Here is an 18,597-nt window from a genome sequence, read left to right on the forward strand (position 1 = left end):
CTATATGGGAGGTAAGGAAATTTGATTTGTTGGTCTTGGTAACTCAAGAACATTAGTACAGGTATGAGCTAAAGGCAGAAGGCCGCCCTCCACAGATAGGTGTTCCTCTTCACTTGATCCTTGATGACTCGTAGCTTTGATTTCTGTGGGTAGTATGAACTCCAATGATGGTGCAAGCTTGAACCCAAGGACTGGCTCCTCTGCTGAAGCAGTGGCAAACTGAAGGATGTGACTCAAATCCAGGGTAGTCTCCCCACACACCCTCCTGGAAGCTGCCACTTCTCGAACATATTTGACAAAGAGTTGATAAATTTCTTTCTCTTTTTTGAGTGCATTGGACCCCTCCTCTGAAAACTGAGGCTTCAAAATCTGCAGCAGCATTGTGACACTCATTTTATGCTGAGCTTGAGGTCTCAGGAGGTAAACAAGCATTGGCAGCTGCTGTAAAGCTGACAGCATTCCAAGTTCTTATAGCCCTTGTTAAATTTGGCGAACACATGGATCAGAACATTCTTCAGAAGAGACAATTTGCTGCAAAATGCTCTCCTCTACAAAAACAGGCAGTTGCCCATTTTGGAGAATGGCAACTGCCATCATAATTCCAACAAAAAAGTAATCTTGTGCTAAAAGTGGCCTCAAGCCTTGGTCAAAGTATTTTTCTTTAATGGCTTGGTTCATTAGTCTTATCCATTCTTTAAGTGGTCCACCCTGATCTACACATTCCTCTCCCATGAAGTCAACCTGAAATGTCAATCTGTAGTTTGTAATGTACTGCAATTCACTAAATGTTGTTTGCAGTATTCTGTCCCTGTCAACAGTAATGTAAATTGTTTCTCCTTCAATAGTTTCATCGCAATTCGTGACTTCTAACTGTCTGCCGGTGACAATCTCTTTTTGTAGAAATTTTAACACTTCTACAGGGTCACTCAAACCTTGGGCTTTCACATGACTGATAATGGAGTTGATATCAAAAGAATTCAATGGTGATTGACTGTCACTTACAGAGAGTACTGATCCTGCATTTGTTTCAGAGAGATCTGCACTGGTGTGCAAGTTTTGTTCACAGACAATCTGCTGCCCACATGAGAAGTATACAAAGGAGTTTGTTGTGTCAAATCGATGAGCAGGTTGTCTTCACCACTTGCAGCATCACTTGAGCAGACGACGTCAGTTCTTTCTACTTCAAAATCAAAGGGAGAAGCTTCTAGAAGTTTATCACTAGGATCCAACATGGATGCAGGGAGCTCTTCTAATAGTCTTAAATACAAACACCCAGACGGAGCAATAGATTTGAGTAAAAGTTTAGAATCAATTTCCTTGCCTCGTGGGAGATTCGGTCTTAGCAAAGTGCCGCCACAGTTCTTAACAATTTCGAAATACATTCCCTCCAATTCACCAGTCAGCAATGTCGACAATTCTTTGTGCAGCGTTTTGGCGTCCCATTTTCTGTTGATGTCAAAACCTGAGATAATTCTCCTAGAACTTTCCAATTCGGGCTTCTCGGATTTGGTTGGTACCTTTTCTCTCCCAATTTCCAGTATAATAACATCTTTTGAAACCACTTCAGACGCCAATGGTCGACCAGCAGAGCGTCTTACACTTGGATAAGGTCGAGAAGTACAAGATCTTTCGTACCTTCCGGTTGAAGAATTCCTAGCCCTGCTGGATCCTGTCCCTCTCGAGAGTGTAGGGAACCGCCTCCGTAATTCCTCCAAAGCGTTACCCGTGCCAGCTTTTGGAGTCGATCTCTGCGGCTCGATACAAGACGAACTTGCCTGACTTTCACTTGCAATTAATGATCGCTGTTCCGTTAATGAAACGTTCTCAGCAGTTGCCGCTGTGCTTCTTTGCTCAACTAGGGAAACAAGGTGATTGATCTGGCTTATTGCTGTTTGTGCAATTGACTGAATGCGAATAACAGAATCCGAGTTGTCAGAGCTGTTGTTACCCGCCATGTTTGTTTGTCAAGGACAAAGCACATGGCAAGTGCACGGCCGCAAAGGCTTGTTGGAAAAAAAGCACAAAAATAATTCCTACGTTCAACAAATTTATTTTGCTCACTTCAGGAAAAAATTAACAAAAATAATCATGAGGAACATAAAATTAATTCCTCCTTAGAAAAAAATAATTATCAAGAACAAAAAAAATAATTAATAGCAGTTAAACCATTTGGCCTTGGACAAAAATAATTTCAGACGTACATAATATTAATTACAAACAGTGAAACTTTGTGAACTTTGTGAACGACAATAGTGAAGACCAAGGAAAGCTATTCAGGGCCACTCGATCATTGTTACTTCCGAGGAACGAGTTGTGTTTTCCAGAATACACGGACAACTCAATCTTAGCCAACGATATCGGGAGGTTTTTCGACCGCAAGATTGCAAAGATTCGGGCGGAGCTTGATGCGTGCACTCTTCACCCTGGGGCGGTGGCTGAGGATAAAGTGTTTACAGGCGATAGGAAACTTGATCATTTCAATACGTACTCTGTGGAAGATATGAGGAAGCTGGTCAGTAGATCATCGAAGAAAAGCTGTCAACTCGATCCTATGCCGACCAATTTAGTAGTCGGCATGTCCGATACGCTTCTCCCTATCATCACTAATGTCGTGAATTCTTCTCTCTTCTTGGGACACTTTCCATCTGATTGGAAAACGGCCTTGTGGATCCAAGACTGAAGAATACCAAGAAAGGGACTTCCTTATCCAATTTAAGACCTGTGAGTAATCTACAATACCTCTCTAAACTGGTTGAAAGGGCAGTTTATGATCAGACAACCGATCACGTTACTCAGTCGGGCTTGTATCCCACCCTTCAGTCAGCCTATCGGCTGGGTCACAGCACAGAGACTGCCCTGCTGAAGATACAGAACGACATACTAACTGCAATGGACAATCAACGAGTTACTCTCTTGGTATTGTTAGATCTGAGTGCAGCATTCGACACGATTGACCACCAAGTGTTGCTGAATCGCCTGTACGTGACGTATGGAATTACAGGTACCGCTCTCAAATGGTTTCACTCGTATTTATCAGACAGGAAACAGCGAATCCTGATTAACGGGAGCTATTCGACTGACTTTGATCTGCCACAAGGGGTACCTCAAGGTTCATGTCTAGGTCCCTTACTTTTCATGCTGTATGCAAGTAAGCTCTTCGATGTTGTTGAACCCCATCTCCCTAATGTTCACGCATATGCTGATGATACGCAGCTCTACATCTCATTTAAGCCAGATGGTTCTGCTACTGAGACGGATGCTGTTGACGCTTTACAAGCTTGCATCAGGGACATAAGAACTTGGATGGTCCAGGACAAACTTCAGCTGAACGATGCTAAGACCGAGTTTCTTATTATAGGTACGCGTACACAGTTAAACAAGGTTATGATAAATGACTTGCAAGTAGGTGAGGTAAAGGTTTCTGCTGTCCACTCTGTTAGAAATCTTGGTGCTTGGTTTGATGCAAACATGAATATGACCACACATATTAACAGCATATGTCAGTCTATTTATTACCATCTACACAACATCCGGCGCATTAGAAAGTACTTATCATATGACGATAGGAAGTCCATTGTACAGGCTATTATATTGTCACGAATAGACTATTGTAACGGTATATTATATGGTACGCCCGCTGTTCATCTTGGTAAGCTGCAACGCCTACAGAACGCGGCAGCTCGGCTGGTATGTACTGTATCCAGGTATGATCATATCACACCATCACTGATCAACCTGCACTGGCTTCCGGTTACCCACAGAATAGAATTCAAGATAGCAATGTTAGTTCACAAATGTATCTATGGCGTCGCACCACAGTATCTTTTAGACTTGATAAAAATCAATGACAGCTCGCGGTACCAGTTGAGATCACACCGGGGCATACTTCTAATGGATAACACCTATAGAACAAAAAAGACACTAGGGGATAGGGCGTTTGAAAATGTCGCGCCCAAAGTATGGAACCGACTCCCTTTGGAAATCAGACAATGCCAATCATTGAATACTTTTAAAGTTTTACTGAAGACACATCTTTTTAAATTAGCTTTTTATTAGTTCTCTTATTAACTCATATTTTAATTTTATTGTTTTTTCCGGAGATTGTAAATTATTATTATTGTTGTTATTATTTAGATTAGCCATTCATTACTTTATATTAAGATTTTGTAATGCGCACTCGATCATATCTAGCATGTTAGACTGCGCAATATAAGAAATAAACATTATTATTATTATTAAAAATTAATTTACTGACAAGTGGAAATTAAATGCTTTATTTTGACCAGAACGGGCCTTCATACAATAAACTGTCTACGTTTGGAACAGAGATCTTTTCTTCATGATTATTTAACATAAACTGACCAACAAAATAAAGCTGCCAAAATCAAGTTTTGCAATCTTGGCCAAATTATTTTCGAAACTGTTCATGCGTCAATTCTTTCAACTGTACTACTTTGATACTGGATTGATCATGATGCACTCACTGTCTAGCCCCTGTGCAAATGTTATATTGTATTACACAAACTGTATGTCAAAGAAACCATCTTGCATGGAACAGTCACTTATATTAGGTGCATTAACCATTTACCAGTAACCCCTAATATCAAAGAACAAATTCTCCTATCTTGTCCCCATACTTTTCTTATACAAGTAATGAGAGAAGTAATTAAAATATCAAGAAAATTCATATCCTTAATCCTCATGACCTCAGGGGTTGAATAACCATTGATATTACTGTACCAGGAGAAATTTTATTCTGGTCACTGTTAGGGCTTAAAGGGTTAAATGAAATCTAAAATCATTCCAAACATTAAAAGGTGTTTAATATCTTACATCTACTACTGTTCTTGGAGTGTCTTTGGAGTGTCACAGGATTACAGAACATATAACCTCTCCCTTTGTTTTCCCATTTAGGGATCAAGGCCATGAGAGACATGACTGTGCTTTTCTTTGTCCATCTCTGAGTGCAATATCATAATTAAAATATATTATTTATACATTTTTATTTGGTAGTGTTTTTTCTGAACTTTACCTCCTGTAAAGGTTCATCAATGATGCTGGATCCAGTAAGTCGCTTGTCCATTTTAAACGACCTTCTACTAAGCTGAATTTCCTGAATCACTTTTTCGAGTCCTTTTGACACTGGACCAAAATCCCCCTCCATTGATTTTTTTGCCATCTCTAATGACAGTACATATCCCCAGTAACCAAGCACTAGGACAAACCTATGAAATGAAGGTTAAATTATTAATAATTAAAAAATAAGACACATACTTTCTCCTATTAAATCTGTCATCTGCAAGCTACTTATTTTCATATATATATATTTCAACTTTTGACAAGGTTGGTTTGTAAAAGTTCTTTGGATTAGACATTTTATTGATTTATACTTACCCAAGTGCAAACATCAGTACATATAGCAAAATGAAAAATGTCCAACATGCCCCAAATGTTGTTAAACATAAGCCAAGAACCAAAGCACCCCAGCACACCTTGTAAAGCTGCAATCAAAAGTAGAAAAAAGGTCACCTTTTGGTTGCAATAGATTAAATGTGTTTGTATCAAATTAAATGGATGTAGCACAGGGTGTTACATTGAATAACTCTGATCTACAGTTAATTCTCTACATTACACTGGGCTTAATTCTTGCAAAACTAAGGAGAAGTGAATCTGTTTTAGGGATGTAGAACCTCCTTGTAACCTGATAATAGAAGAGAAATAAATGAACTGATTGAGGTAAAACATTTAAACTGTTAAGTGTCCATTGTCAAAACCGTCTTTAGAAAGTGGGCTATCATAAATTGAGGTGTAATTAATACCAAATGAAATGCAGCCCATTTTGAACTGGGTGTTTAAATATGTTTAAGAGTGATTAAACACCATTTCCAGGTGTTTAATTGCCTCTGTTGAAATGCATTAAACAGCATTTTTCGCAAGTCACAAATTGGCTCACATGTTACAAAGGAAGCCAACAAGAGGCTATTCCATTTGTACCCATGCAACAGGCTGCCCTGCCAATGGAGGGGGGACAGTGACAATGTACTACTCTTGGATTATGTATCGCCCATAAAGGGCGCTTTCCCTAGTTACCAAGATAATGAGCTTGAACATGTACAGCAAAGAGCTCTGGCTGTTACTGGCATCTGAACAGAATGTGTTTGACAAGTTAAAACCCAATCAGGATGTGGTCACCAAGTCTGAGTTTGAGCCTGTTTATATATATATACAAGCGAATGAACTACATCCGTGTAAGCAGTACATAAAATTCTTTAAATATGCACACAAATACAACATATGGACCATGCCACATTTTATGTAGGTTACACCAAAGATCTTTGGCGAAGGTTTCCAAACTGCTTTGCATATTGGCACACGACCATGGTCCCTGATGTAAAACAGTGTAAGACAGAGGTAATGCCAAGCTTTATACATTACCTCATAGGTGCAATGGCATGACAAAAAATAACCCAGGATTTTAAAAACTTCCACTTTCTTTTTCCACTTCAAACTTTTTTTTGTCAGAAATTATCCAGGATTTCTTTCCTGGTGTAGGAATTAGAGTGTATTGGTGGTCGGCATAACATTTTCCTGGCATAGGCACTTTGGCGGCCGCTTGGCATGCAAGTTCACAATTCTCGACGTATTGTTGGCATGGGATGTGCGAAACAAATGCAGATTGACAGTTCCACCCTCAGGAATGGACAGACATAAGAACAGCTATCAAAATTCTGCATTTGCATCCTTCATTGTATATTTTTGTTCCATATATTTTTGTTATCTTATAGAAACCCAGAGGTTTACAGTAGCTATTAACTTCTGGGGCACAACATCAGCACATTCCCAGAGCTAAGGTTAGTTGTTTCCGCGAGCTTTCAATTCATGTGTTTTTGTTGATCTTCGACAGATTTTTGATATTCCCAAGCGCGAAAGGTCTTTGTAATTTTCTGGGCTAATTGGGATACGTTAATCCTAACCGCGCAAAAATAGCTCTGTATTAGGAGGCACTTTAACCTTACTAATGGGGAAGTAAATATTGATCGGTTGACAGTCACATCATGCAGACATCACATTACCTGGCTATTTTCCATGCTTTGTCATAAAGTAACAACGGCACGCTTTATGCTTATGACACTTCTGAATATGCTTAAATGAACTCGTCAAGACTGATTGATATACATCTTTTTACGCAAAAAAGCAAAAATGGCGACCCCAACAATCCCGAGTTTCCCGAGCCATATTGACACATTTCATTTGGCCATATATGAAGTCACTATCGTGCCCGCAGTACAAGCCACAGGCACAGGCAGAGGCACATACGGGATATTGAACATTTGCCACAGGAAGGGGAATCTCATTTCTTTCCAAAATAAAATCCTATAAAATTCTGTCAGACTCTGCCCCGTGATAGGACAAATAGATATAGAGCAAATTACTTGAAACCTCTGTGTCAGCTTTTAGGAAAACGCGAGAAAATCTAGATGACAATTTACATTTTCACGGAAAATAATTACGTCTTAGAACAGAAGTTCACCAAGATCGCTATATATTGGGCATGTGTGAACTGTAGAGCAGGCATAGGGGACTTGTTTGCAAGAACTAACTGCATGAAATTTACAGCTTCGGTTATCTTTGCAGACACTAACAGTAATATTGATTGTTACAGTTCGTAAAACTGTTACAGAGAATGTTTCTTTGAAATGCTCAGTTTTCTGTTTCTAGTCCAATGAATTATGCTGTATTGTTACAGTTGTTCGTTGTTTTGCATGAGCTTGCATCAGCTTCTGCAGCTTATGCGTACAGGTTGTCACGAAAGATAAGACCCTGAAAACCAAGATCCTTTTAAGTTTTTTTTTCTTGATATGTCAGTATTCGGATGGGGTCTTAGTTTTCGCAATATCAGCTTTCGTAATTACGAAAACTAAGGCCCAGTTCAGACGCCGAACTTTTCATGAGCCGAACTTAATTCAAATTAAGGTCGGCCCAAATCACGAAAATCCCGCCTTTTAATTCAGACGCCGAACTTAATTTACTTGAAGCAAAACCAATCGAAATGTTAGCCGTTTTTCTTTTATTTTTTATTTTTTTTTAGTTGAAATACGTTATAATAATTTATGCATTAGGTTCGGCTCATGAAAAGTTCGACGTCTGAATCAAAGCCGTTCCAAAGCCGAAATTCCCGGCTGAGCCAGGCGGGAAGAACGGCTGAGCCGTTCCAAATTGAAACAGCCGTTCTCAAATGATTCAGACGCCGAACCTTTCATGTACTTAATTCGAGGTATTAGGTTCGGCTCATGAAAAGTTCGGCGTCTGAACCGGGCCTAAGATCCCATCTTATTTTTCTTGTTTATCCATTTTATTGAACATGACTCGGGAATGAAAGAAGCAGTGCTGCTTTCCCTCTGTTTTGAATTTTCCTGAAGGTAAGCGAAAGTTTTATCTGCAATAAACTTACCAAATGTGCACGTGTGAGAAGCCCCTCAAGTCAAGCAACTGAACATTTGGTAAGTTTATTGCAGATGTAACTCCCGCTCACATGAGAAAAGTACAAAAAAAAAAAGGAAAGTAACAATGGTGGCTTTCAAAGGGGTCATTATTTTTTGGAGGGTGGGTAAGAAAATTGAGGCGGGTATGTACGTAACGAAAACTAGGTCAGCATTATTTTTAATGAAGGTATTATGCTTAGGTATTTGCAATAAAATATGACAATGCAAAAACCATTTTAACAGACTACAGCTTTTTTGTGGAAGGTTCCCCCAGCCCTTTCTCACCATGAAGAGAAAATGGAAAAATGGCCAGCAAATCTTGGTTGTCACGAAAGCTAAGATCCCGAAAACTAAGACCCTTTTTTTTCTTGATATGTCATTTTTCCGGTGGCGTGTTAGTTTTCATAATAAGCTTTCGTAATTACGAAAACTAAGACCCAATCTTATTTTTCTTTTTTATCCATTTTATTAAAAAAAGAAGCAGTGTTATTACCCTTATTTTTGACTTTACTGAAACAAACTCACCAAATGTTCAGTTGCTCATTATCGCATGTGATGAGAGGCCCATCCAGAATGTCGCTTATGTTTGCATACGAACACGCACCAACCAGTACCCAAGATATACACGACTTTGGCCTTCGCTAGCCGGGAAAAGGCTTTTAAGAATGAGGGATGCGCTCGGTCGCAAACTGATTAATGGATAAGAAGGAGACTATGGGCTAAAACTTCATATATAATACATTGTTACATAATTTTGCGCATTTCGTGAAAAACGGGAAAAGTCATTGTTGCGAAAAATACAAAAATCACTAATTTAATTGATTTGCTGTACAAGGTTTGAGAAAATTGGAAAAAGTGAACTATTGCGAAGTATCCTCTCTTCAAAATTGTGAAATAAACGTGTCACAAAAATCCATCTTAATAAGGTGGTATTCACCCCTAACCCCTCGTTCCCTACCCCCACCCCTCATACCACGGAATAGACCTGCCGAGCACGCAAGTAAGTCCTGCACTCTCCTTCTGTGACCATGGATACTACAGATTCATCTGTATGACCATCAAATGAAGGTCTTATTATTCCATGCTTTGCCTAAAATGTTAACTGGACAATCTGGGATCATACTACAGTGGAGTATGTTACACCTTAAACTGGGATACCAGTACACTAACTATGATCATTCTCTTGTACATCACTTCCTTTATTTTGTTTTTGCTTCTAATAACACTCGAAGCTATACAATGTTATTAAAAAACTTAAAACGATAAAGCAATTTCCCGAAGAACTGCAGTGAAAAACAATGCATAAGGTCTATTCTTTATGTATCTGCTCGCGTATAAACATTTTATGCAACAGAATCCCATTGCCTTCCAATTTCCAGCAAATTTCTGTGCAAGCTTTAAGCCGATTTTATAATACAGCCGATTAGCTGATTAGCAACCACAATTTTTAATTCATTTGTCCAGGTTTATGGATGGCAGAAAACTAAAGAAAAGGACGCATGTTTGCAGATAGAGCTTTCTTATTTACCTGCCACCGCCACACAGAACAACCAAGGAACCTTTGCCCATAGACAAGTGGCATACAGACTCAGCACAACAAAGTACACTCAACTCTCACCTTGGGGAAACCCCACAGACATCCCGATAATACGGATAGCAGCTAAATCTCAGGCAAAAATAAATTACAGACATTTTACTGAAATAAATTCCCGCTATTATCAACTCTTACTATAAAGGGCACTAACTCGCCGTCGCGAGGGTGTTCGTAATAAAAGGGAGTTGACTATATGTGTACTATGACAAAGAGCATAGCTATCTGTAACAGCTGCCTCCCAGGACCAAGAGTGCTAGAGGAACCTGTATTTAAGGCTAAAACTGTATCCTTATGCAGTATTTTTCCTACCAAATCTTTAACTAAATACATTTGCATCACAGTTGTATATATTAAATTTAAAAACTCATTAATGATTCAAATGGTCAATAATACATCATGTGTAGTGACTTTACATCGATAAACCTCCTCCTTATTAGAATGTGGTGTTTTATCACCTGATAAAATACTCCTCATTAGTATGCGGTGTTTTTCTCATAAGCTTATTTCCAACATTTACAAAAGCATAATTGTTATGAACTCTATTGACACACGCTTTTCCAGGAATGTTTTTCAAGACGTTCAAAAAACTTGCAGCACATGTTTTATTGGGTCTAAAATCACTTGGCTGCGCCTTGTGGACACTCCTGCCTGTTTGTTAAATATTACTAAAATCTTTAAGACATAACATTACCTTGGCTCCTAGACAAGCATAGGATCAAGATAGTACTACCTAAAATTGCGATTCCACCCTTTCCATCTGTAACCAGTGTATTATCTATATGTATGTATATAATGTTAACAGCCGTTTAAAAGAATGTTTGGTCTTTAGGGAATGTCCCCATGTATTTACAAATGATTGACAGCATCACTTCATCTGCTCCTCCACCAATAGATAGAAGACGATTATCTCTGTAGGCGCGGCTTACTTCCACATCTGATGTAAATCCCATTCCTCCCCAGAACTGTAAACATGAGTCAGGCACCTCGCGTGCTAACCTCCCAGCTTTCAACTTGAGCATTGATGCAAGTTTGTTTACATCTTTTCCTTTCAAGTACAGATCTAGGATAGAAAAGCTTGTTTATGTATATGTACTCAAGTAATATCATTACTAATATGCTGATGTATACAACAAAGAAATGAATGAATGTATTATTTGGAGCAAAATTCAGGCTAAAACAGGATTTGGATCACTCTGTCCTCCTGAACATATACACAAAGATCTGCATAAATTTGCTTAAAGCCACTTATGACAACTCCAAGGAAAATCAAAAGGAAAAAAATAATCACAAAACTTTCATATCTCATTTCCATAGAGTTGCGGAAATTGTGAGGTTCCAGAAAATACAAATATGGATCATTTTTGAAACAATAAATTGTATTGAAGTATGATCGCTCCCCATTTAGCATATTTTGACCAAAGCACTTATAACTCATGAACTCAGAATAATAATAATAATAATAATAATAATAATAATAATAATAATAATAATAATAATAATAATAATAATAATAACTATAACTTATTGTTTTCTATTTTTGAGGGGGGTGGGGGGGGGGGGGAGAGAGAGAGAGATTGATAGATAGACACCTTTATTTAAGTAATCTCAGGGTGGCCCTGAAGTGTCTGACAGCACAAACAAGCTGACCTGCTATCAATAGGAGTCCTGTCAGTATCCTATGGATACCCTTGGACCAGAGTTTCCATTACTTCCCCAACTAACTTTTATTTCAAGGCCTACTTCTCGTTAAGAAACACCAATCACCTCACACTGGCCCAGAAAGATGGAAAAGAGATATCTCAATAGATACAGAATTGTTCATACAATTGGACAGATGTTTTTAAAATGGCTTCAAAAACATGCAAAGAAAATAAGTTGAAAGAATTTCAATTCAAATTTATTCATAGGATTGTCATCACAAAGAAAGAACTCTTCAGATAAGGGATAAATATAGACAGCGACTGCAATTACTGTAGTGAGCCAGACTCCATAAATCACACTTTTGTAGACTGCGAATTTACAAAAACCTTCACAAACAAAGTCATTAATTGGTTTAACACTCAGAATGTTTCCAACTTTCAACCAGATACAAAGGAAACGCTTTTCACCACCTTTAAGCACCCAACATACATGAAGCTAGTGAGAAAATTCAATTACACCCTCCTCTTCACGAAATTCTAGGTGTATGTGAGTAAACTAAAGAACAGGTCACTTGTACTAAACGAATTTATTACTAGAATCAATTATAAAGTTGAAAATTTGTAATTTAACACTGAAAAAATACTAGTTCCGTGATTATGCTCCTCATAAACTTTACAGACTAAGTTATTTTTATTGTATTAAATTAAGATCAGAAATCGTTCCTACTCCCCCATCCCCATGCTATTAATCTTTTTTTATTATTATTCAGAATTAATTAATTATTTTATTTTATTCATTTTCCTAATGTATGTAAGTAACACCTGGTGTAAATAAGTAATGTATATTGTAATATCGGAGGCCATAGCAGAGTACTTTGTCATTGTAATTTGTATATTTGAGATACGTGTAATTTGTTAAAGATGTGTTACTTTAAATAAAAAAGATATAGAAAAAAACAAAACTTTTATTTCAAAATATAGAGTGCTGATTGAGACAAATGACACCCACCTGTAGTTCTGTAGATAAGTGACCTCAGTAGCTCCACTTCAGTTTGAAGTTCAGCCAAGCGAAAATGGACATACTGATTATCTAAGATGGACTTGCCAAATGCCTTCCTCTGTCCACAGTAAGCAGCTGTCTCTGTAATCAGCCTTTCCAAAGACAGTAGAACTACAAGATGTACAAACACGTTGAAGAAACCCACTGGGTAAAAATAAACATTAGATATTTCTCCTTACTGTAATCATGTAATTTATCAACTAAAACTTAATCCATCTGCAGTTCACATATATAATTATCCACATTCATTTATTTGCCACCTAAGGGTATTCCCAGGTGGGTTACTCAGGTATAAACGTGACGGGGGGTCCGACGTATTTTTTTGGGTCTAAAATTTTCAACTCCTGTATTTTTTTGGGTTGAAGATTTAACCGTGTATTTTTTTGGGTCTGAAAAATCTGCGTATATTTTTTTGGGTCTAAAATGTCCAGTCTTGTATTTTTTTGGGTGCAAAATATTAGGCTCCGTCGGACCTCCCCCCCCCCCCCCCCCCCTGTCACGTTTATACCTGAGTAACTCACTTGGGAGGGTATTATTATACAAAATCACAAAATGACTGGGTCCTCTGTTGTTTGATAGCTCTGTTGGTATGAGCATTTTGTACAGTATTTAATACAAGGTCTGATGGTCTGAATTTTTCTCAGATTCTCTGTTGTAATATCTTGTGTTGTTCTTTTATCAATTATTTATCAGTAAAGTGACATCAGGGTCCCTGAGGTTATTCTTAGGCTGCTGGCACAGCACAACAATAAGTCCCCCTTGACAAGGTTTTGACAATTTTGACTTGTTCATGTACGAGGGGCAAACAAATTTTCCATGAACATACTGAAAACCTGGAAGCCAATTTTTCAGAAGGATAATTTTTTGAAAAGGAAAACCTTGGAAGATTATGAAACTTTTGAAATGCAGACTTAATTACCTGTTGAGGAAAACTTCTTCGTGTATACCCAGCCTTTTGTGTGTCTACAGTGGGCATCGGGCAGTACATGTATATGCAAATCGAGAACTCTTACATCTTAGATGTGTGAATGTAGAAATGTATGAAATCACAACTATTTTCAGCTTTGACTTAAAGATCAAACCACACATTGCCTTTGAGTGGGAACATAAATTAAGACTAGGAATAGCTGATGTTAACTTAAACCTAATTTCACTTGTCAAACCCCATTTATGACCAATGTTGGGACTTTTAAAAGTATCTGAGTGTATCAATGGTATGCCCATAACTTTTCATAAAATATTTAGGGGATGGTGCCAGGAAAATTGTTGTAACAATTAGATTAGGGGGCTAGTTTTTAAAGAAACTATGGTGCTGCATTAATGTCCAGAGAGTAGAAACAATTCTTTGGTTTATCAACAGAGTTGATAACTAAAGGTAAATTAGCCACCGTTAAGAAATTAGAGTGCTGACGCTTTAAGCATCAGCCCTTCGTCAGAACGAATCCACTCTAACTTAGGGCTAACACTTGAAATGTCAGCACTCAAATTTCTTTAAGGTGGCCAATTTACCTATCCACTCTGTTGATGAACCAAACATTTGTTGTAACAATTAGGTGTCTATAGTAAGAGGGGTCCCACTGAATTTCATGATCTCAGCCCAGTCAAAATGTTCCGGTAGCCAGCGATTTTGCTGTCTTCAATGGAATATCTGCTGCCTGTTTCACACCAAAAATTAATATAAAGTCTCAAAAATAATACTTAGGTGTCTACTAAGTTGCCGTAACTACTCAAAACAATTTTGACTGGGCTGCGATCTGCCACAATCAAAACTGGCAGTTTGAAAGTTTAAAAGTTAATAACAATGTATTTTGAACTCTATAAACTACAAAGTTGATGGATACTGTACTGTATCTGTACTGTATGACATTGAAGAAGGTTATGTTAACTACTCTTTTTCCAGTTTGCTTTAAGCATGGGACCATAAACCAAAATTCAGAATCACATTTTGATGTCAAATTATCTGTGACCTCATCCACACACCTATCAGAGGTGCTCAAACCATTTTTATTGTGGTTAATTTATTTAATGTTTTCCCCTTAGTATCACACCTGATGCTCCAGCAAAAACTCTTTCTTCAACAAACTGTAACATCTGATATGTGAATCCCATTCCTTCCTTGCCAATTCTATAAGACTGAGGCACTCTGACATCCTCAAAGAACAACTCTGCAGTGTCTGAAGAATGCATACCAATCTTACTGATATTCCTCGCCCTCTGTACTCCAGGTAGATCAAGAGGAACACAGATTAAAGACTTGCTTTTGTGTGGGGGACCCTCATTTGTATTGGCTAAGAGGCAGATCCAGTCTGCTTGTAGGCCATTTGTTATCCACAACTTGCTTCCATTTATAATATAGTCATCTGTTTGAAATACAAAAGTTAATATTTATATACATGAAGTATCTATAAACTATTTACATCCAAATGGAGAAAATCAAAAGACGACCTTGGAAATTCTTTCAAACTTCTCTTCAAAAATGCTTAAAGGCCCATTTCCACCCTTGATTCAATGTGGTTGTTTGTTTTTACACAGACTCACTGTTCGTATTTTCAACAGTTCTGTTTCTTCCACGGTATTTAATCGCTTTTTCCAGAGGATAAAAACAGATTGAAACGAATCAGGAACCGCAGACATAACTCTTGTCTTCCAACATGACGGGAGAATGTAACTACTGTTATAGTTGTCAGACACTCTAAAAAACCTTTGACTTCAGATGGCAAAATTTACAACATACAGAATATATACAAAAGTACTGTAAGAAAATATGCAAAGATAAACGGGAAACACATTATTTTACAATAGGCAAACTAAAAATATATGTACAGGATTGCTTTAGAAAAGGTGATCATAAAAGGTTCTTGAGTATTGCTGATGATTTCAGCAATTTCGTGTTACACGAAATTCAAATCGCGGTGCGCAATGCATCAAGGGTAGAAATGGGCCTTCAATCTTCAAAACTTAGGTTTCATTCAATGGATTTTCTAACTGACTATTAATTTGCTTCAGTCTTTTTCTTATGGATCATTAAGCAGAATGAGAAAAATGGTAGCAAACCCAAATTTACTGAAGAAGCTTGGCCTAATTAAATTTGATGCATTTGGAAGGTGTTTTTTATTTTCACCTGCAGAGATAAAAAACCATTTGCTCTGTACTGTCAAGGAACCAACACTTGAGTGGACCCATTTTCAAAAGTCCACATAGATAAAATTATGAGTACAGTGGAACCTCTCCTTAAGGACACCTCTCTATTACAGACAGTTCACTCAAGGTCCCTGAGAGACCGAAATCCATATAAAGCCTACCTCTCTAAAACGAACACCTCTAAAATGCGGACACTTATTCCTGTCCCCTTGGTGTCCATAATAAAGAGGGTCGACTGTAATTTGAAACTTTATTTGTATAATTTTGGAGAAAAACAGGAATTTGGGACTGTGATAAGAGAGTGGCAACATGTGATGTTTTCAACATACCTCCTTTTTTAACAGCTACAGTCTTTATACTTGCGACATCAGAACCAGCTCCAGGTTCACTTACTCCAAGGCAAGCCACAAAATCTCCTGCAATTGTTGGAACAAGGAACTGTTGCTTCAGTTCTTCACTTCCAAATCTTATAAGTGCAGGAGTTGCCATATCTGCTTGGACTCCTATTGCCATTGGAATAGCTCCACATGTGATGCTTCCTATTTAATCAGTCAAAAAAATAAAATTGGTATGCTTCCCTTGGAAACATGATTATCTTGCCCCCCCCCCCCCCATCCCCCCCTTAAAAAACAACAACAAAAACAACCATGCAATCAATTGAAAGAAACAACTATTTCAGAAAAAATTAACAAAAACCACACTTGACCAGTAAATTGACTGATTTATTGACCGATATATCAGCCCAGTATTAACCCACCATCAACCAACACACCGGATGACTATTGGCAGACTATCGATACATAGCATGTAAAGTAAACATGATACAACTTCCTGGCAGTTCTCAGCCATTTAGTTCTTGAAGGCCCAATTGGAAATTGGCACTCATTCACCCACCAACGTGAATGCAAGTACAAATCACAGACCAGATTTAATTTGGGGAGGATGATTTTTGTCTTGAGTTTGGGTTAAAAATTCACCACCACTTGTTGTTCTTGCTGCCTCAACTTGCTTCTCTTTGTCCTTTTAAAGCAGATCAGGCAATCAATTACGCAGGTAATTCATGTTATGCACTTATCAATTTGAACATCTCCCCAGGCCACCCGTAGCATTTACTATATCTCAGTCTGCAATAATGATAACTTAAAAACACAACACAACACTTTATTACCTCTTCTGAAGCCCCTAACTTTGTATGAGCCATTCACTCACAAAGGTGACCTCAACTAGTACAAACCACAAAAAAACTCATGTATACCATTACGAAATCGCGCCCATTGAAACACGTCGCCCGATAAAAGTGGGGTACCATGATGCTTTGCAAGCATTACAAAGCGTGCCGCTGGTGGCGGTATCTTTTGTCTCGCAGCATGAATCCTCAAGAGTGTTCGTTTATTTGTTGCACAAGAAGAAGGAGTTTACGTAAGGAAACGGTAGCAGCGCCCTTTGAAAGGAACGTATTAAAGTTCTAACATCAAATGTGGTTAATTTGGCACCCTTTTAATCAAAATTTTTGCTTGGAATCGCAGTATATTGCCGTAAAAACGCGCTTCGTTGATTCTAAATTACATTTGCTTGATTCCACTGTGCCGCTCGATTATGCAAATTACTTCCAATTCACTGGAGACAGTGATTATCTGTTTTCCTCCCTTTTTAACGCAATGATAGCATACATGATGCCCATTCTTATTGGGAACTGTCGTTTGTCATCGAAGAACCTAAAAATCGTCGCTTCCTTGATAGCGCAGAGCAATTTTTTATTTATTTAAGTTTAGTCACGCAACTTCTGCTGATAAACTTCGCCTTTCGTTCTTTTGTGTTGCGTTATTTTTCTATTGTGTTTCAATGAATAGATGCGTTCCGCGAATTGTCACTTTAACAATACCATACACAAAAGACTGATGTGATTGGCGTCCAAAATGAAGCTCATTTGCATTTACGAGCAACGTGTTTCAATGGGCGCGATTTCATAATGATTCTGCAAGGCCAATGCAAGGCCAAAAGATAAAATCCAGTCCAAATGCTGCATCCCAGAGATTTTCATGATGATGATTATGTTTACTACAACTTAACTACGTACCAGAGTCCCCTTCGTTGTTCCTTTCTTATTTAAATTTTGTAATCCCAGTGAGGTTTACATAACAATATCCCTAATTTGCAAGAGAAAACAACAAACTGAAGGATTCTGGAAGTTGTAGGAAATGTCACCATCATGAAAATGTCCCTTTATCAATTTTCGCTGATTGGCTCAATGAGAACCAACCCCCAACCCACCCACCATCCTCGCAAAACTGGGTTAAAATTTTCTTTTCTTACCCAGTTCTTCTGCCATAGCAACACTGAAGGAATAGTCTAGCCCAAGTCCACCATAGTTAGTAGGCTTATTGACTCCAAAGAATCCTGCTGATCCAAACTTTTTGAACAATTCGTGAGCAGGGAATCTCTTGGCCTTTTCCCACTCATCCACGAAAGGGTTTATTTCTTTCTCGATAAACTTGTTGAGGGTCGTTCTTAGTTCTGCATGTTCGCTATTAAAAATGGACTCGTCATTAAATTCGTAAGGCTCTAAACGTAACTTTGACGCTGTTTTGGAGTGCGTTCCCGTTGACAACAATCTTGAAGTTACGTGACGAAAAGTTGTAGATCCACGGGACAAAATCTTCGCCGCCATGTTTCGTGTTT

General features: G+C 38.1%; 2 protein-coding genes and 1 pseudogene across 3 annotated transcripts in view; all 3 read right to left on the minus strand.

Annotated features, from left to right (window-relative positions):
- LOC146488611 (uncharacterized) overlaps window positions 1–1,955 on the minus strand; it is a 2,375-nt pseudogene extending 420 nt beyond the window's left edge.
- Window positions 1–7,217, minus strand: part of LOC146488609 (sorting nexin-13-like) — a 30,517-nt gene extending 23,300 nt beyond the window's left edge. For both annotated transcript variants that reach the window (XM_085118821.1, XM_085118813.1), the window contains exons 1-3: window positions 7,074–7,217; window positions 5,395–5,501; window positions 5,033–5,225 (exon numbers count right to left, since the gene is read on the minus strand). In XM_085118821.1, coding sequence (XP_084974947.1) covers window positions 5,033–5,225; window positions 5,395–5,501; window positions 7,074–7,088 — 315 coding nt within the window. In that variant the 5' untranslated portion in view covers window positions 7,089–7,217. The remainder of the gene's footprint in view (window positions 1–5,032; window positions 5,226–5,394; window positions 5,502–7,073) is intronic.
- A 2,444-nt stretch (window positions 7,218–9,661) lies between these two features.
- Window positions 9,662–18,594, minus strand: LOC146488612 (putative acyl-CoA dehydrogenase 6). The gene is made up of 5 exons (XM_085118880.1): window positions 18,232–18,594; window positions 16,248–16,457; window positions 14,826–15,137; window positions 12,727–12,888; window positions 9,662–11,137 (listed from the first exon to the last, which is right to left on the minus strand). Exons 1-5 carry the CDS (start codon window positions 18,584–18,586, stop codon window positions 10,884–10,886), a joined length of 1,293 nt encoding a protein of 430 aa, XP_084975006.1. The 5' UTR covers window positions 18,587–18,594; the 3' UTR covers window positions 9,662–10,883.
- Between the last annotated feature and the right edge of the window lie 3 nt (window positions 18,595–18,597).

Source organism: Pavona decussata, unplaced genomic scaffold (assembly GCF_977016875.1).
Source record: "Pavona decussata unplaced genomic scaffold, jaPavDecu1.1 SCAFFOLD_9, whole genome shotgun sequence".
Lineage (NCBI taxonomy): Eukaryota > Metazoa > Cnidaria > Anthozoa > Scleractinia > Agariciidae > Pavona > Pavona decussata.